A 21098-nucleotide genomic window follows, 5' to 3' on the forward strand; every position below is an offset into this window, starting at 1 on the left:
AAAATCAGGGTTCCTCCAGCACAGCACACTTACAACAATGTAAGATTTCATTAGCATTAACAACAGACCTCCTGAATTGCAAAGCCCAAGGCTTCTTGCTGGAGGCCTGACTGCACTGATAACACAGTGATTTGGATCTTAAAAACTTCATTATAAAATGGAAATGTGATATATATGTGTTCTGGCTTGCTGATGGTAGCACACGACCCTTGTTCTATCGCAGTGGTACACACACATCAGCTCCTGAAACTAAGGGAACTACATATTGCAGATAGCCAGATCCTATACTGAGGTCTGTGCCCTGGAGTCCAGCTCCTTCCCAGCCTGTGGCTTTCTTCATGAACAGAAGGGTTTGTATTAGTGGAGCTTTTTACGAAAGTGGAGTCTTAAGTGAATGCTCATGGGAATTTTGCTGCTGGATGTAAGAAGGTCATGACTCCTTTGTGGTATGAGTTACTCTATACAGGGAAAGAGGTGATCTGTATGTAATTAGAGGGATTTATTCCAACACTTTTGGCAGAGCTCTGATTTCACTCTGGAAAAAAGTAGGTGTCATTTTCTTTCAGACAAATTTCACAAGAAGATAAAAACTGGGAAACAAATATCCAGGAACTTCAGAAAAAAGTAAGTAGATGGCAACTTTTTCAGTATTCATATAAATATATAAAGATATAGAGATATCTCTTATAGCCTTTACATAGAGATAGTGCTTTAAATCTGATGGAAATTTAATAACTTTCTTGATAGCCAAAAAGCAGACAGGGTGGTTGGCTTCTTGGTCAGACAAGGTTATTGAACCACATGGTGAGGTTTTGTTAGTTTTTGTACTTTTGCTCCTTAGAAAACTATAACTTAAAGAACCAATTAATGATTCAGCAGTGTTTTCTTAACTTTTTAATCCATAGCCAGAAAGGCTCAGCATGTGTCAATAAATTGTTTGTAGCCATGATGAATGATAATAGAGTACACTCCTCCTAATGTACCCAATGCTGACTCTAATGCATTTTGGTGACACTACTGCTTTTAATATTCAAGTAGGGATAAACCACTTGATAAATCTTGTTCTCTTAGCTGTGCACACACTAGCACTGCTTAAGTCTCTATGCTGAAACTGAGAACACGGAAACTCTGTAGAGGGATTAATGTGTCCTAAATTTAATTATGGAAGTGTCACAATCTCTCTACCTCACTGGCATCACTAATGAATCGGGCCTGTGTCTGAGACCTCAAGTCTTTGGTTGGACTCCTTGGGGTGCAAGTCCTTGACTAGGAAAATGCTGTCCTAGGTGTCACACCAAGCCAGAGCAAACACAACAGATTTTCTTTACACCCTTTTCAAGACTTACTTATGAGACAAACTTTTTAAAGAACAGAGACTTGTATTTTAGTAGAGCCTTAAACAAGAGACAAACTCGATCTGGGAGAAAGTGATTCCCTGGAGTGATAGTGAAAATAGAGACACAACGGAAGGCACTGGGTCTGAAGGCTGAGGGCACAAAGAAATTGGCACAGTGAAGCAGGAGCTGGGCATGGAGAGGTACAAACTCTTCAGAGATTAAGGTCTTGGCATTGACTTGAGAGTTGTACAGGAGGTGTGAAAGATTTGACCTCCAGTGTAATTTATAGGTTTTCAAAGCACACCTGAAGAAAAAAACAAGAAGAAAGGTGATTTTGTCCTAGATCGCAAAACCACAGAGTGGTCAGAATGCCCTTTGTGGTAGGAGTTGTATTTCAACCCTACTTCACCCTCTAGAATGAAGCTGTGAAGGGGGCAGCTGAATACAGCTGAATTTATGCAGCAGGTGCTAGATACTTGTATCTCTTAAAGCCCGTTGGACCACATTCTGATGTTTTTATAGGTATGCATAAGATGCACACCTATAAACTATTCAGGTATTTCTGTCTTTTATGCTGAAGAATACACAAACAGCAGTTTGTGCTTCACACATGCTTTTCTGAACTCTATGCATAAAACATAGCAGCTTCTTTAATACAATTACTAATTTTATTTTCCCATCTGTCTCCAGCACAGAATAACAGACAAAATTCTTCTCATCAAGTGTCTGACAGTGCTGGGATGTGTTATTCTTATGTTTTTTCTCAACTCATTTGTTCCAGGCATCTATCTAGATCTTGGTAAGTTTCCTAGTTTTGTTCTAAGTAAAATAAGGAACCTCCCTGAAAAAAAAGCCAGTTGTATCTTTCTGAGTCTTAATTTTTTCAGAAAGCCATTTTTCATATGTCCCTGTCCTCACAATTCTACCAGGTTAAGCAGCAATTTCACTGGGAAGAGAAGAGGAGGTTTTAATAATTCGGTCACGTCCCAGTTACCCCAGGGGGAATAACAGGGAGTGCTCATGACTTCATTTTCTGGACTTTCCAATACTAATGAGCTGGCTAAACATTACAGAATGAGCAAATTTGACCTTGGCATCATTTGCACTGAGTGAATGACCAAGATGCATCAGGGAGATCAGGAAATAATCACTCCATAGGAGAACAAAGAAGCAGTTTGGCATTATTTCTTAAGTATAGAAAGCTTTTTGTATAATTTACAGTCTCCATTACTTTATCACCATAATTATTCATTTCCAAAAATAAACACTGGAGGACACTCTATGTGGGTGAAATGAAAGTAGCTGTGTGCATACTTTCCATATATAGATCTGTATGTGGAGATTTTTACACAAGTAGTTGTATATCTCTATGAGAAAAAGCTCCACATATCCTGAAATCAGAACCAAATTGAATCTCACATTTAACTGAAAGACAGTCATAAAACCTGCCTGTGCATTGACCAATAAAAAATGAAACTTTTTTTTGACTGCTGAGCTCTTCAAGTTTATGGAATTTCAGATACATTTTTTTCATGCAATATGAATTTACACACCATGCACTTCTATCTCAGTGACTGAAAGATAGAGCAGTCTTAAGAATAGCTCATAATGAATAACTCCATAATCATATACATAGATATTACATTGACACTTATTTTTGCTGTGCAAAATATAGAGCCATTTATAGCTCTACAGTAGTGATCAGGTTGTAAGCAAGACCTTCCATATCTGCTGCTAACAGACTATTTGCCTTGTAAATGGGCAGTTTCAGCCCATGAAGATTACTGTCTGTTAAAAAGCTAAAAGGTAAACTGATGTAGAGTAAAAGCAAAAGTGCTACATTAATCACGTCTGGGAAAATGCAGAAGCTGAAAATATTTGAATTCATTTGAAGTCATGGTGGCTGAAAAACATAACAAAGGCCTTCACACTGACAATTTAAGAAATTGATTTGCACCCTTATTTTTGTGTCTCATATAAGTGGCACTGAACCATGTAGGATTTCTTGAATTAAGCCAAACATCTCTAAATGTTTTTGAAAAGCCAGACTAAACATTAAAGACTAAACAGCACTGGTTGTGTATGCTCCTGGTAAGATATTTTTTCAAAACTGCAAAGGAGTTGGAGTCAATGCTAGAAGAAATATGGTAACTATTGATCTTTTTTTTTTTTTTGTCCTGCTTTATGCCAGTAAAATAAATGAAAACAAATGGAACGTTTGGCAGTGTAGATTTCTATTATTCAGTAGCTGAATAAAAATCTTGAAAGTAAATAAGGGCGGTATGTGTTTTGTATAACTTCTCCCCCTTTTGCATTCATGGAAAACTTGTCAGATCAATGAATAAATGTTACTAAAGCATACATATAATTTCTACTGAAAAATAATTGAACCTGTAAACTTCTACTGATAAGTTTACAGGTTCCATAATTTACAGGTTCTCATTTTTATTTGCTGAGTTTCACTGTCTTGATGATAGCTGTAATGTATTTATCATTACTGAAGTAGTGCTGCTGTGAGGCTCTACGGATTCTAGTCTTCCAAAGCATGGCAATGTATTTCCTAACATACATGACATCTTGTACTCTGCTGTCTTGGGTGAAGTTGTTCAATATGTTTTTCTCATAAAAAATGGAAGTAAATTGCAGTTCAGTGTTTAATTTTCTACCAGAGTAATGCTTTATACAAAGGCTGAAGTATTAGAAATCTAGTAACTTTAAATTGCATTTGGTAGACAGAATTAGAAAGATTTTAAAATTCTTTATCAGTCCCAAGCCTTGATACAATTTTTTCATTATGAACTTGGAATCATTAATATAATTTGAAGGTACTGACATTTTAATTTAAATAATAAAATTTGCATGCTTATCTGACTTTGAAATGCAGACCTCTTTCCTATTCAGTTTTCTTGTGCCTGTTCATTAATTTATTTAGTGTAATTCTATGAAATATCTATGTTACTAAAACATTAGTACTGAGACTTAAAAAACCAGATACTAAAAACTCTAAGATTCCTACAGTATTTTCATTTGGCCCTGTGAGATTTAATTTTATTGATAAAGCATTGATAAAACATTTGAGAAAAGATGAAAAAGGATGAAATTAAACACCCTTGAGGATTGTATCTGGCTACTGTTTTGACTTTATCTTTTAGGTGGGTATGTCTAGAGCTTTGAACTATATTAATATGTCCAAAAAGATTTAAAAAGTAATATAAAGTAAGATATTGAAATTTTAAGCTAGATTTTTGAAGGGAGCATTCAAAGTGACTGGGTCAGAAAAATACCAAAATCAATTTCTAGCTTAATTCCTTTTTCTTCTGTGGGGAATGTGCTTTATCTTTGATTTGGTTTCGGTCAGTTCAGTGAGTTGCTGAGCTGCTGTGAACTTTATGCAGTTCCTTCTATAATCTGTGAAGAGGGACCCATTATCTCTGTGGCTCTGCTTTTGCCTGCCTCTCTGTGCTTTCTGTATGCAATGCAGGCAGCCTGCTCTCGCAGACCCCCTCATTCATGCTCCTTTTCACCTCTGGGCACCTCTTTCCAGGGGCAGGCTCACTAGTTTCTGACACAGGAGGATGTCATCTTCTGCTTTATAAGGTTGCAACAAACTGTTGCTTTCATATTCACAGAACAAGGTGAAAACCCAAGAGTAAAGAGATGAGATAGTTCCTGTTTCAGAGAGGAGATACTGCCTCAGTTTGGCTGTAGGTTGCTGGAAGCTGGGATGGAATGCCAGGAGAGATGCAATTGTGGTTTTGCCTTATTTGTATATTAATACCTGCCTTATTGCCACCATTGTTCCTGTTAAAGACACAACTCTTGCCCAGGTGAATCTATGGTTTTACCATCCATGGCTTTTCTCATGTTCCTTTGATGAAATATTTAAGCAAGAAGACAGAGAGATTTTTTGGATTCACTGAATTCTTCCGTAATTGAGGACTGCCATTTGCTCACTTGAGGGAGGTGTCTTGGATTTGTTTACTTGTACAGAGGGGTCATGTCTTAGTGCTACTGTCTGGCGCCATTCTGGTATTTTGTTTGTGCCATGGGCATCTGTGATCCTTCAGATATCAATGTTTAAGATAATTACCTTCATCTGATCTCAGACTAATCTCTGGGGGTGGCACTAATCAGTGGAGGAGGTCAACAGCAGTGATTCAGCTTGGTTTCATCTTTAGTATGATTAACTGAAGCAGTGTTAGCAAACTCCCTAGATTTAGGAACTTATAACTAACTTTAGGAACTTTCTAGTAAGTAACATGATCACTAGGACCTTTCTGGGCAGTAGGACAAGTTGTATAATCAGTATTCTGTGTCACTCCTGTCAGGCAAACATCCTAGATCTAAATTTCCCTCATCATTCTTGCACCAAAGCTAAAATTCCTCAGTATTTACAAACAAAGGTTATCTTGTTTGATGAGACTTCTTTGTCTTGTAAAAAATTCTCTCGTCCTCTATACTGATGTGGTTTAACTTCTGACTGTGGACTTAGTCTGCAAATTCTGCTACAGCTACTTTTGAGATCTGAAGATCTCTTTTTGCTGTTTATGGTAACTAGTTGCATCTTGCTTCTTTGAAATATTTTATAACTGTAACTGAAATAGTGGAGAAGTAGGAAAATAACTGTTTTCATTTAATGTAAACTGACTTCTGGTTTTTTTGTGGTTTTTTTTTTTTTTTTTTTTTTTTTTTTTTGTTGTTGTTGTTGTTGTTGTTGGTTTTTTTTTTGTTTGTTTTTTTTTTGGTAGACCGCGTTGTGCAGACTCCTTTTTATTTTATTGCCAGAGCATTAAAAGAGAAATGTATTCAGTTGATGTGGGTATGGAAGACTCTTGTATTGTCACTCCTTTGAATACCAGTTGCCATATTTATTGACTCATTTCCATAACTTACAGAAAAATTGTTCACATTCACATGAGAAATTAAATACCTTAATGGGAAAGGGCCTCAATTGAACAGTCTCCTCCTTCCATTATGTCTATAGAGACTATTATGCAAATTATAGCAAAAATTTTGTCTTAACTGGAGAGACTAGTCACTTCTCAAATTCAGGGAAATGGATGGGATTTAAAGCTTACACTATGATTTACACAGATGAACCACTAATTATCACAGAGTTGAAACTGAGTGGCACTTATCGGGTAGTTTGCTTAGTGAGGAAGAGAGGGCTGCACAGTCCTAGAGAGCCTCACACACTTGCTTACATTTGTTTCTCCATCTCAGAACATGTGAAGTTTCATACCAATATTTACTTAGAAACAACAATGTCAGTTCTCCATTACTGCAGCCTACTAAGATTTTAACAACTAACTTAATTAATTTATTTTATGTAACATTTAAATTGGAAGCTCACTGCAGGAATGATTCTTTGCTAAATTTGAGACAGATCTGTAGGGTCAGTATGTGTGTGTGTAAAAGCTTTCATGAGTTGCGGTGCTGTAATGGCAGAAGTCTTTAACTCAGTGATCTTTGACTAAATTATGTGATAATGTAAATTAAAAATCTCCAGTATTCCACAAATCAAATAAATGTAGCCTTTGTTGTTTTGTTCTGAAGATGCATTCTAGGAAGCTGCTCAAGAAGAACTCTTAATAAACTTTCCCTGCTCCCCATCCCAGCTTTTATGTGGGCCCTGGGACAGGCTATGTATGTACATATGAACTTGTGCCAAGAGGCTTCTTTAGAATGGTGAAAGTGCTTTTACACTTGAACCTCTCCCCCACAGCCCCGTGAGAAAGATCCTGCCTCACAGTGTGCAGCAGAATTCCTCAGATCCAAAAGATTTATATATCCTTGTAGAGGTGTTAGTGTAGGAAAACATATAACCACACGAAGGCGATCTTATGCGGTTCTTTATTCAAGCGCGCGGGACACAGGGGCGATGATACGCCCAAATCTTGTGCCCGAGAATACAGAGTTGATTTGTGATTTTTATAGTTTAAATTATACACATGTTAACTAACCCCCACCCCTAGATACTGATTATCCTATTCCTTAGTTACTATCTTAAATCATACCTACGCTTCTACCCTGATCCACACTTGATTTGGTTAAAACAATGCTTCTCAATTATCCCCTGAGTTGCAGTCACACTTGATTTGGTCATTACAATGGCATGGAGCTGGTTGCAGAAGCTGACGCTTGTTCCAAAGCCGAGCTGCGTCAAGTTCTAGTTGTACATTCCCTACCTTCCCCCCCCACACATACCTCAACTTAACCCCGTGGTTAATTTATACAGAAATTATATTTTTTAACCCTCCACCAACAGAGGAGCACAAGGTTGAGAAAGTTGTGGACAGATCCCATTAGCATGAGAGGCGTGCCAAAGGCTCTTAATTCCATACTTTGAAATTTTATTCTTGAACACTTTTCCCATCTTTTATCAGTGCTAAATAGATTGAACTATGTTATACCACTATTCTGTGTTATGGTGGTATTGTATAAATATGACATTTGTTTACAAACAGTAAAACTATATTTGCAGAAATAGACAAAATTGACTTAAAAATGTGTTTGTCCCCATGGAGAGGAAGAAAAAAAGAAAGTGTTTATATTTTTCCTATGTTTGGTTTCAGGTTTATTTGTGCAATATTTAAGCTGAAATGTTTGTTATGGAGCTACTCAATGTTATTGAGGTGTTATTTTATAAAATATTTGACAAAAACCATAGACCATTTTAATCTGATACAAGCTGATGTATAATTTTTTAATGCTTAAGAAAACAAAAAATCCTGATGAGATAGACAGCTATTAAGATATGAAAACTGGTGAGCAAGCTAGATTTAAGAAAGCCTGGGCAGATTGCAAGAATGACATTAAGTTTAGCACATCTTGTATTTTGTTTCTTATGTCATTATATCCTCATTGTGAAAAGTGCATATTTAGCCTTTAATTTGTCACCAAAGCTAATATTTATCTTGAAATTAGCTGGCTCTAGGAAAGGAATCATTTTTAGCTGATGAAAACTTGTAGGTGTTGAGTCCTAAGTAATGGCTCAAATGATACTTTATTGTCAACTGCATTTAAAGCTGTCACAATGACTATTTTATTTTCTTTTTCTCTATTTTATTTCCCTATTTTAATTTAAATTTTATTTCATTATTTTGGAAAGCTTTCTAACATGGCTTGATAAACTAGGCAACCAGATGCAAAGCTTGGGAAGCAACATTTGTGGACTTTTTATGTGGAGCTAAAAATACCATCCTGAATAATCTGTAGTTGCCTGGAAACTCCTTCACATATTTCAGTAAAGTAAATGGCTTTGACATCCAAAACATTTGGATTACAGATACCTTCTCTGTACATGGCAGTAGGCTCCTGCTCTCAAAGTCTCCATGGTCTTCTTAAGCTTGTGATATTCTGGGCACATATATGGAGGGGAACATCCCCTATATTTGGAGCTGAGAATTTATTGTCAGTCTAATTAAAAGTTGTATTAGTGCAATGAAAGCAAGAAGTTATTACTGATTTTATGATAATACTAACAGAGTCTAAGTTATCTAATTAATACAAAACAAAACTCATTAACAATATGCTATATAAACTGTTATAAAAACCAATCAACCAACTCCTCCCTGCCCTCTCCAAAAAAAAAAAAATGAAAAAAGCAAAAACCTAACCCAAACCTCTCCACACAAAAAATCCACTCAAAACCCAAAGGAATAATCCCAGTATCATATCCCCTTTTTTCCTGCTGATAGGGTCACTCTTTGGTCTCCTCCAGGGTGCTAAGCATCACACATGTAGGCTGGGAGGAGTCACAACACAGAGTTGATAACTTGAGCGTTTTGCTGGGATGCGATGACATGTTAGGGGTGTCTTCCTCTTGTTTGCCAAGATATAAATAGTGTTGATGTTGATGGTTTCTTACTTTCTGTGCTTGAGTCCTCTTGAGCCCATTTTTATGTATTTTCTGAAGCTTTACACTTTTTCAAATTTGGTTGTAGCTCTACATTATATCTGATTTTATTATATGAGGTGTGTTGTATGTATGTTATAAGCTTTTCTCTTCCTTTTTTTGTTACTCCTAAAATGGGTTTTGACCACCTCATAGGTTTAGTCTATCATCTATAAATAACCACTGCTGAGTTACTGATAAACCTGGATTCTTTTTTATCATATGTATTTCTTTTAGCTGCAGTTACTAATGGACTATGGTTTGTGGCAATTTCTTTCTCCCCTTACCATTTCCATTAATGCTCCACCTATATAAAGCTGTAATGCTACTTTCCATAACTAAAGTTATTTCTTTATTTGCTGATCTGACAGTGGTAAATAAAGCAATGTGTTGTTGCATCTGATAAGAGCATCCAGTCCAATGTAGAAAGACATAATAAAATTAGAGCCGCATTTTAATCTGTCCTCTTTCAAAGTCTTTAGACATTTCTGGAGCCTCTTCCAGGTCCTTGTTGGTGGACTTGCTGGGGCTGCTCTGCAGCCCTTTTCCCCAGGTATCAGCAGCTACAATTGCCAGTAGAATTTGATATACTTGTCCTCGTTTTGTGCTCTTAACCTCCCTGCTTATGCTTCATCCATTTACTCTGCTACCTGTTGTAGCATGTGGTGGTGTTGGTTTAGGTGGTCTAGTACTTTTACATTGAGGTGAAGATGAGCTCTGCATGGGACTGACCCATGAAAAAAAAAGAATTTTAAAAAGCAAAGATAACTAAAATCATACCTTGAGAAAAACATAGATAAAAAAATCTGTGTCCCCCTCACATTGTTTGCAGATCAGAGTACTATATTTTCAGCTGGCAGAAGCTGGTCTAGATGGTTTTTAAAAATATATATTTCTCAACCACTATAGATACGTGATCCTGAATATTTTGTTGCCTGAATCATTGTTGCTGTTATTAACATCTTCTTTTCACTCTTTCTTGTCCTACCCACTACTGCTGACAAAAGGAGTTGCTCTCTGCCCTTTCTGGAAGCCTCATATTTACCCACAGTCTTGTCAGGACCTCTTTAATCATCTTATGTTTGAGCTAAGTATCCGGGATTCTCTACATTTTTCCTCAAAAGTCAGCTTTTCAGACTGCTGATTGTGTTTCCTTCTCTGCCTCAGATTTCCTATTGGGTATGCATCTTATAGTATGTATTCTCAGGGTTTGCCAGGGATGGGGAGAGCAGAGGTTGCTTCACAGAATTTACTATTTGTAGCCCTGGTTTTGTGTTTTAGTGGGCCATGAGATTTAGTTGTGATAAACTGTGTTTCTCAAGTCTTTTCTGTAGGACTGTTTGGCATCCAGTTGCTTCCCATTCTGGATTTTTAGTGTTTTATCTCTTCCTACCTAAATGGATTATCTTGAGCAGCCTGCTGTTTTGCCCAGGCCGTCAGTGAGATCATTTCAGTTCAAATGCCTCAAGAGCCATTTCAGTTTCCAGAAAAGTGAGATTTCCTCAGTCTTCATAAATGCTTTACTCCAAATTCTGTGCATATAAAGTGAATATACAGTGTCCAAATTTTCACTTTGTTCAGAGGAAGTTTGTTATGCTTCTATGCTTCTGGCCTGCTACTATGAGGTAGTAGGTCAAAATTTGCTGAGGAAAGCAAATTCTTCTTAATGAGCATTTGAAAAGCCCACAAATTACACAGTAATTTTTCTCCTTACTTTCTTTCTCTTTCTCCTGCCTACCTCCAAGTTCTAGGCTTCTATTTTATTGTATTAGATTGTTGTACATTTTCAAGTTCATCTACCTAATTATTTTAAAATAAGGGTTTTTTTTTGAGTAGGATTGAAATTGTTTTCGACTCTTCATGAGCTAAGTGTTATTCCAAATGTGGTTTTGCCTACTGGGTATGAGGAAAGCAAAACAATTAAGCAATTTCTACAGTACCTTTTTTTCTGGGACTGGGCAGAAGACATAGAAATCTTTTCTTAGGAAGAATACATTATAAATTTGCAAGATGCATTTTATAATAAAATTTCATTTACTTTTCTCTAAAATAAATAGAAACTGTCACCCTCTTCAAAAGGTAGAAATAGAATTTAGATTCAGTTTCTCTCCAAGTTCTATTTCTGGGACATCAATTGTCATGAAGCAGAGGCACTAAAAGACAGTAAAGGAAGTGGTCTGTGGAATTGTAAATGGTCTTTGTTTCCACTACAGTAATGAGAAGCTATTTAAAAAAAAAATTTCTATTTCTCTTGCTCATGGCTCTCTTTTGTGGTCCAGAAAGCTAGAAAAAATGAACAGAGAAGCCAGTCTTTAATGTATCCTAGTACTTTCAAAATTCTTCATAGTGAATAAAAAATTAAAAGAAATCCTCCTGTCCTGTCCTGTTCTCTCCTCCCCTCGCCTCTCCTCTCCCCACGTGTGCAGGCTGAAATCAGCTCTGTGCAGCCACAACTGGCAGCTGATGTGTTTGCACTTCCCTCTGGAGAGCTGTGCTTGCTGAAGCATGGCAGAATGACACCTCCCTTGCCTGTCTGTATTCTCAGGGAACAATACTGCAAGGCCAGGCACTGCTCCCTCATGCAAAGATACATGCTTGCAGCTAATGTGTGCTGGTAACACTCATGGTGCTAGAAAATGCCTTGCTCCTTCCACCTCTTCTGCAATTCTGTAATACTTCATTAGCTTTAGTGATTAATTGTTATCTGCATGTGGCATGCTCTAGTTGATTCATTATTACTGGAGACAGAAGGGTAGGAGTAATAACAAGACATTTTCACAGATTGTTCCAGAAGTAATGACAAATTCCTTAATTCTTCACTTTGTTTTAATTACATACAAAATGTATGCGAGAGAATGTTATATTGTCACTTAGATTTTTATAAAGTAGCAGTTAAAATTTTTCTGCTTAACTTCAAATCATCACGTCCTTACTCTCCCTTGTAGTATTCTAACAGGAATTGTCATCATCTTTATTTATTTAAGGTGGAGTTGGACCCACTGTTTTTTAATCAAATTCAGAAAACAGCCAAGACAATAATCAGAATAAAATTAGGCAGTGCATTTCCACAAACCTTTTTTTTATGTTCAGATTAAAGAAATTTAATTTTCATGAACAGGTTGGCTTTGTTTTCAAATACAGCGAATTGACTTTGCTATTGAAAAGTCATGGTAGATAGGAGTGACAGTTCTCTTTCCTCTGTTGCTTTGGGAACTCCAGGAGTTTTAAGAGAAATGAACCAGAGGGATTAAACAGCTCTAGAAAGAATTTTAACTGTGCAGAAGGAAAGTGAGCCTTGCATTGGACGGGAGATTTTCTATTTGCATTTTCTGGCTAGTTGTGCATTGGATTTGCATTTTCTCTCAATTAGTTACCTAAATATGTGTATTAAAATACTTCAGGTTATACAGAAGGATCATATCTGAAGAGACCTCTTTTGCTCTAAATCTCTCTTCTGAGGAGAGTTTGTTTTCCTGGTTATCTTCTAGAGCAGGCAGCCACTGACTCTTCAGGGTCCAGGGGATGAAGTCAGCCTTTCAGGAGCTGCAGAATCCTTCACTGTTCCTAAATACCTAAAGGTTTCTCTGTGATCCAAACCCATTGATTATTGGGGTAACCCAATTTTGTCTTACTTGCCTTGTTTTTTTTATTTTAGATTTTATTTTCATTTGAAAGCAGAGACCATTCATCCTGTAGTATCTGTGAACTTTCCTGTTACAGTCAGAGCAAAAAGATGGCAAAAAAAAATTTGAAAATCACAATACTGTAACTTACATGTTGGTAGCACATAACAAGTCTGTGAAATGTAAAGCATTGTTCTCTCTTTCTCTCATGCAGGCTGGATTGCCATGTTGGGAGCCCTTTGGCTGCTAGTGCTAGCAGACATCCATGATTTTGAGATGATATTGAACAGAGTTGAATGGGCAACCCTCCTTTTCTTTGCAGCATTGTTTGTTCTCATGGAGGTAATATTGTCTGATTCTAAAGCCTGAAGAATTGCAAAAGATTTCAAATGTGAATTATGTTCCTGGAGAGAGACCTTCTGCTGCTTCAGTCCCGCTGGAATATTGTTGATCAAATGTAGTTATGGTAATATGGAGAGGAATAGTAGAGAATGGAAGTTAGTTGGACCTCTTTCATATTTAAATTTTCATTTTAAACTTGGTCTCATTCTCTTTCCATATTCTCCTTTTGTTGAATGTATCTGACACAATCATTTTTCTATAATTTAAATTTTAGTTTCTGGGTTTATTGTTGGTCTATGTGTGGAGATATTTTATGTGTTTGTTTACAATTATTTATACAGATGATAGGAAAAATAATAGAACAAGATTAAATCAGAGTTGAAAAATGTTTCTAGTGTTGTCTGTGACATGCTGGCTGCCAAATGGCTTAAGATATCTCATGGGAGTGTGATTTGAAAGGAAAATAGCACTGAATTTCTGCTTGCTAATTCAAAAAATATTCAGCTCTTGAAATGCCTGGATATCTTGCTGTGTAGTTTCTGTGTGCTTGTCTGCTTGACAACATCCATGTCCATCCATGTTTGTATCCCCTTTTATTCCCTATTTGATGTTTTTGTATAGCTTAAGAGGATTTATTTTTACCCCAGATATTTGGATATTTTTTTGTGTGGATACTCACATTAACTCTTTAATTAGGCTTCTTCTTCAGAATACTGACTATTTTTCAGTTGTTAATTGTTGGTTTTAAATTATATAATAAATTGTAGAAACATGACTGGCGATACCCAAGTGACCACTGACACTGCCATGGCTAGTGAATTGCCTGAGAAGCCTGGGAAAAGCCTGTGATAACTAATTTGCTCATAAAGCCTCTTTCCTCCCTTCTTCCCTCCCAATAATTGCAAAGATCCCAAGAATTTGTAATTTGGAATCTCTTTAAAAAATCATCAGCAGTAACAGGGACAACATTTGAAGCTAATAGAAACAAGAACCAATCCAACTAACTCTAATAAATGCCAAAGTGGAAGTCAAAATCTGACTTGGTATCCTCCAAGATGAGTGGAAACTCTGATTATCATTATGAAGTTTTCTGTGAGCTACTAAGTCTAAAATTCATCAGGAAATATTGATTTATTGTATGCTCATAAAAACAGGCAATTTTTAGTTCTCCATTTCATGAGGTTCCATATAACCTTGAATTTTCCAGCTCTTATAGGCAATCAATGCTGAAGTCATGTTTGTCTACTGCTGTTGCAACAGTTTATTGGTTGTGTTCCCTGATATATTTATTGTTTGAACTTGGATTGACCAGCTGTGATTTGAGTGACTGTGTGACAACACCACAGTAAAATACACAGGATGTTATTTGCCATTTACTGCCAGACTTTGGATACAACTATTATAATTCATTGAACTTCATTTTTTGGTCTCTCAGGTCACCAGTGAATAGTTTGTTAATGAAAGAATATTTTTCCTGGCTCTCTAGAATAACAGTAGTTTAAGGTCATGAAAGAAACTTGTTCATATAATCAAGCAAAAAATACAATATATTGAATTCTTCCCCACAATGAATGAGAAAATATTCTCTGTATATCACCACTACTAATTTTTATCTGAATCTATTCAATTAGTAGGTGACAGTCCTTTTCTGGGCAGTTTTCTTTCCTTTAAGTTACCAGTGTCAAGAAGAATCTGGACAAGACAAAGATATATGTTGAAGTATAAGAAATCTTTTTATAGTCTAGGGCATCCAGAAATTGTCAGCTTGTATTGGTCACCCTTGGTGATCCTTCAGCTTGAATGGTTCCCAGTATGAAACTGTTTCCTACTGCTATAAAAGTTCTCTTTCCTATTACAAGGCACATTTAAAAACCTGTGTGGGTCTAAGGCTGCAAGTCATTTTGGAAAATGTGATTTGAATTCCTGAACCACAGGGGAACTCTTGAAGGTTCTGCCTTTGGGGGTCCATCAGTCCAGTCTGGTGCATCTTTTACAAGGAAAAACTTGGAAATCTTTTGGAGCTCTCTTGTTTTCTATTGCATCCCCTGGGTAATTAATCTTTACAACTATCTTTTTAGTCTTTATCCACACGTGGCTCCTACATGCTATAAAAATCTTTCTCCTTCTTCTGTCTCTGTAAAATAAGTTCCTATGCCTCTCAGGATCACAGTTCTTTGTTCAGTTTTATAGTAGAAAGTAGCATGTTACCTTAATTCCTTCGGGCAGGGTTTATTTACAAGAGTCATCATGACATATTGTCCACAAGAGGATTAATGGAAATTTTTAAGCATCAATTAGACTTTGTTTTAAAATGGCACGACATGAAATTATTTATGTGATTAATATTGTCATCATCTCTAACGAGATGAGCTATCTGTGGACTCTCTTGCAGGAGTGATGTGTGTGTCCTGAACATCTTTCTTTCTTGAGTTCCAGAATGAATTTTGAGCGTTATGGATGTATAATGCATTCTGTTAGTAGGTAATTAATAAGGAAACAAGTTTAATTGAATTTGAATCTGGGCTGTAATTGCTGACAGCTATCTTTTTAAAAATTTAACTTGAAATGTGAATGCAAAGCAATGATACAAAACCTATTGCTGTTCATTAAGGATGTTGCTTTTACATACATTTAAAAAGTCACTGTCATAACAATTGAGTTGATAAAGCAACATAGCTTAGAAAGAGAATGGTAACTTAAAATCACCAACAAAAATCAATAGGAAACTTTCTCCTGGGAAGCCAAAGTAATGAAAAAATGGTCTTTTTTTTTTAAGTGTAAGGGGTGTGTGCATGTATTTAAAAGTTTTGCTGCTTGTTTTCTGCATGCTGTATTTTTGATTGTAGGTAAACCTTTTCTTGTTCAATGTATTGTTAAAAAAATAATATTTCTGGGCCAAATTTTCTATGCGTTGATACCCAAACCACTGTTATTCAACTGTTGTCCAATTGAGCTGCAGGTACAGGAATTGCCAATGTGAATGAAAGCACCTTAGTCTCTGACAAGCCCATACCAAATGTCCCATACCACACCACTTGATACCCATTAGGATTTTTGTCTGCGTCTGTCGTGGAATTTGACAGCATGCCAGTTGAATGCTTTTTTTCCCACTGCAGTCTCTGAAGGGCTCTGTCTGACTGCCAGGTGGGGGTGTTATATGGAGCTGTGTTGTGTGACTACTGACTCCTGCAGCCCTGTGAGGGACTGATGTCAGTAAGTGAGGTATTGCAGCTGACTGATTCTTTTACTTAACAGAAAAAGATGAAAACCTGCCGACCAGCGTGGTCTAGGCTAAACCAAAAATTATATGATTTTCTCCCCTGAGAAACTGAGAAATCATAAAATAGATATACTTTATTAAACCTGAAAATAGTACTTCATTCTTCATGCCCACAAAAAAACATGAATTAAAGGCTAGCGCTCATGAGTTAAAATCACCCTTTTACCTTGTGGATCAAGGGAATAGGTTACTGTGCTTGGATGTGAAGACTCAGTCTGTATTCTGTGTGCCCAAGGAGAGATCAGAGTTAGCACCACCAGGCTGAAGCCTTCCTATGTCTTTTCATCCGTGGTAGCACCAGGGGATGCTGTCTAAATGTCCAAATGTCCTGTACAACTGGGAGTGGTTCTCACAGGGATGATAGAGCCCCCTGATCCAAGCTGTCCTGGGGTCTAGTTCTTACAAGGCTCACCTGCTTAGTTCTCATGCCTAACTTGGGCATTAGAGAGATGGATTTCCTGTCTTTCATATGGTGCTGCCAATTTCATCCAAGATCTCTGTCCTGGTTTTAGCAGATGGATACTGGTTTTTGTAGTTTTTGTTGTAGGCTTTTTTAATTTCTTCTTCTTCTTCTTTTTTTTTTTTTTTTTTTTTTTTTTAATTTATTTATTTATTTATTTATTTATTTTATTTTTATTTTTTTAATGGGTCTGAGAAAGCTATAAAAGAAAAACATAATTTGTTTTCCTGTTTCTTCATCTGAGACTGAACATGAGATGTCTGATTTCATCCAACTTTTGAAACACATGATATACTTGTATTTATATTGTGAGTTTGGGGAAGTTGGTTTAAAATCAGATGTGTACGTGTTTTCAGAAGACACGTATCCACTGAATAACATCATCTTTAAATTTCAGCCACTTCCTAATCCTGTGTCCCCTGCTCTGGGGTAATACTACAAGGCATTTCAGTGCAACCTTTACTTGCTTCTGCAAATACAGACACCAGTTTCTGCTGTGTCTTTTCTTGCCTAAAATTACTTCTGTAGAAGCTACCTGAGTTGAATATCAATATCTTCTAAATAGGAAGAAATGGTTGCCTTTTCTTACATCCAGTGAAAAAAAAGTAAATGCATCATGCACCTCATTAGTTGATATCAATGTCTTTTTTTTCCCCTCAGGCTTTGGCTCATCTGCACTTAATAGACTATATAGGAGAGCAGACAGCTTTGTTAATAAAGGTATGTTTAAAATATCTATAAATTTTAACAGGTAAGAAAAAGTTTTACTCCAGTAGAACAAGAAAGAATAATTTTATTTTGAATTTGATGTTCACAATTGCATTTCCGCATCAGCAATATCAAGAAAGCATGTCATACTTTGGTGTAGGTGATATTTAATATGTATACATCTGTCCACAGCCAGAATAATTATAGCCATAAATGCAATAGAGAAGCTTTTTCTGTAGTCTTAAAACTCCTAAGATGCAAAGGTGAAAAAAGTATATACAGCTAAAGGTCAAAATTCACAGTTGCACAGTGTCTTTTTTGTGTGAAATCTGAATATTAGAAATATCAATCTTTGTACTATTTGTTCATATTTTCTTGGAAGAAGAACTGTAATTGTGTTACCAAATGTTAGGCTATTTTATCTAAGATGCCTTTCCTATCTCAGAGCCTAAAGGAGTAATAAGTGTCGATAAATTAAAACTGTAAAGAACATGCTGTGGGGGACAGACAGAGCAACACTGATTTCAAAGTTGTAATTTTCTCTCTCTCACTTCCAGGTGGTTCCTGAGGATCAGCGCTTGGCAGTGGCCATCATTTTAGTGCTCTGGGTGTCTGCTTTGGCCTCCTCTGTGATTGACAACATCCCCTTCACAGCTACAATGGTAAGGTTTGTGCAGCCCTGCACACCCTCCTGCAGCTGCTGCAAGGGAGCTCAGCTTACTGATTACAATTCGCTGTTTGGGGTTTTTTTTTACCTCTGCTGTGTTGTAGCTTACTTTATCCTCTGAGACTGAATTAGTGTTAGAAACTAACTCATACTGTTAAGGTATCTAGCTGGCAATTAACACCAGCAGCTGCAGGTAGCTGTGGGACCAGAGGCACTGTTTTGGCTGCATTTTTTCATTTTCTCCTCTTCTATCCACATACATACTTGAAAAATAGAATTGTCTTTTTGATAGAAACTGTCATTATCCATCCACTGCTGTCAATGTTGTTCCTCTATGTGCTGAGTAGTTATGCTAATGCTTTTTTAACACCCAAACCTTTTATTGCTTCCTTACTTTTGTAATTAGTTTAGAAAACACCAGATTATGTTGAGCATAACAAATGCTTGTCAGCGGCTGAGCTTTAATATCAGAAGAGTATCAAATTATAACAAATTAGGATATGCTCAGATAGGTTTATTCAATCAAGTTCTCTGTTTAAAGTGTGATCATTCATTCATTATGCCATACTAGTGTTTCATACCATACAATTGTTACAGCTTTTTGTCAGCTAAGTATATATTTTCTTCACATTTTTTCATCCATTATTGGATGGTCACGTCCACTCTTAAGCTGTGGCAAGGTTTAAGACACTTCTTGTAGGGCATATGACAAATTGGCAAGATTTGTAACTACTCGATAAATATATATTAATATGGTATTTTGCTTTGATTACCTTGGTGTTTCCTGTGAAATTATATTGATTTAACCACAGCAGACTGCAAGCAATAGGCACAAAAGGAAAGACTGGTTTGGGATGAGTCACCTCCCAGCAAATGATTGAGGACTATTAAGCAATAATGCAGAAATCTTTACTTTGAAGATCTTTGCCTCGTACCCAGCTAGTCTATAAAAATTGGCTTGGAGCAATACCAAACAGCACCATCAAATGAGTATGTTTTGGGAAATGGGACTGAAGTTTAAGAATCCTTTGGGATGTGTGAAGACCATTCCTTTTGTATCTTTTAGGGTGGCAAATACAGATTGGCAGGAAGATTGACATCCTTCTCAACATTTTAAGCTATTTCAAATTTATATTTTTCTCATTCTGTTCTGGGGTGAACCTAAGAGTCTGCTACAATTTTGAATTAATTTTTAACAGGCAGAGAGAAGAGACAGGAAGAAAATGCATGCCTATTCTCACCTATGTAAAAGCAGTTATTAGCTGAGGTTAAGACGTTAATGTACTATTTGGCAAACTAGAGTTGAGATTCATCTACTTTAGTGAATAGGCTTGAACTTTAGTCTTTGTCATTCTGCATTAGAAAAAACTTACAAAATGTTCCTAAGTAACTAGGTCCCAAGATCTTTAAAATTCCATTTAAAATTCTTTTTGATTCTTTGGTACTTTGTTCCTACTCTTAAGCAGTATTTAGTTTTGGAAGGCTATTTTTTCAGTATATGTGCCAAAGTAATGAACTTCTGTTGAATAGTATTAAATATATTGAACCCAACTCTTTTGTAGAATGACTTTTCACTAATCAGGGGCTTCTATATATGAGTTTGGTTTTATATTCCCTAGTGATATAGAGTATGGAGCATCTGCTATGACGTAGCCATGAATGATCCTGTCTTTTCCTGGGAAAAGGTTCCAGCTTCACAAATGTGCCTGCAGTCGTAATAATGAAAGGCAGATGTAGTGAATCTGTCCGGGTCTCCATAAGTTTCCTTCAGTGGTAACTTGACATCTCCCTCAGTCTGTCATGGCAATGGGTCAGTCTCTCTTGTGTTTTTCATTAGTCATAGCTTTGATGGGACAGGTACTGGCTAGGGATGTGGAACCCATCAAGTTCCTTCAGATTCAAAAATTCTGGGCAGTTTCATAGATATCAGCTGTGTACTATGACTGACAAAAGTGTTTGGAGGATAATATCTCAGACCTCTGCCTACATTGGCTTTGCCACTGACCAGGAGTTAAGAGAAACCAGTCTCACGGGATAATGGCTTGTTTGACTTGTAAATGAATTCTGTAAATATCATACAGAGATGATGAAAGGCCTGGTGGCAGCTCACAGTCAAGGATGCTAATAGTGTCATTTCTGCATTAGAAAGACAAGTATACCATGATTTTTGTTCCATGTTTCAGGAATGAGGCAGTCTTGTCAGTCCCAGTTCTTTTAATTGTGAGCTCCCAGCTGACTGTGGAAAAAACTTCTGCAATGGCGAGGGCATCTGGAAAGTTACATTGTTTTGTTCCTTCACTGGTGGGAAGCTTCAAGACAGGTATAAGATGACCCCAATATTGCCTCTGGGCTGTTGGATAAGGTCTTCCACTCATCCCCTAAAACAATACACAGACTTGGAAAGACTTGGAAAAGGGAGAGGAGATGGGCTGCACAATCAGTGTAGTAACTCAGAAATGGATTGAGGGGGAAGAGTCTTCTCTGTGAGGTGCCTGCGCCCCCTGGGCTGAAAGCACTGTAGATGTGAACTCTTTCAGTTTCCTGTTATGTGTAGTGTTTTGACCTAGGAGATAATTATTTTTTGACTTAGGAGATAATACTGAGAAATGGAAGAAATACAAAATTCCATTAGAGCCTGAGTCTTGACTTAGGTGTATAGCTGAAGGGAATCAAAACAGAAAAACCTGCAAGTAGCTCTGTAACTGTGATGTTGTGTTTCCTTTAAAAAATCAAGTTAATGTATGGTTGTCCAAAATTTCCTTTCAGTTTCTGTGTTTGTTTTGT

At 36.7% G+C, this 21098-nt stretch overlaps 1 protein-coding gene across 1 annotated transcript in view; it reads left to right on the plus strand.

Annotated features, from left to right (window-relative positions):
• OCA2 (OCA2 melanosomal transmembrane protein) overlaps window positions 1-21098 on the plus strand; it is a 156968-nt gene that overhangs the window by 76289 nt on the left and 59581 nt on the right. Inside the window, exons 16-20 of the mRNA XM_063392515.1 lie at window positions 567-624; window positions 2028-2136; window positions 13072-13199; window positions 17600-17659; window positions 18205-18309. Of these exons, the coding sequence (XP_063248585.1) occupies window positions 567-624; window positions 2028-2136; window positions 13072-13199; window positions 17600-17659; window positions 18205-18309 (460 nt within the window). The remainder of the gene's footprint in view (window positions 1-566; window positions 625-2027; window positions 2137-13071; window positions 13200-17599; window positions 17660-18204; window positions 18310-21098) is intronic.

This window comes from Prinia subflava, chromosome 3, assembly GCF_021018805.1.
Source record: "Prinia subflava isolate CZ2003 ecotype Zambia chromosome 3, Cam_Psub_1.2, whole genome shotgun sequence".
Lineage (NCBI taxonomy): Eukaryota > Metazoa > Chordata > Aves > Passeriformes > Cisticolidae > Prinia > Prinia subflava.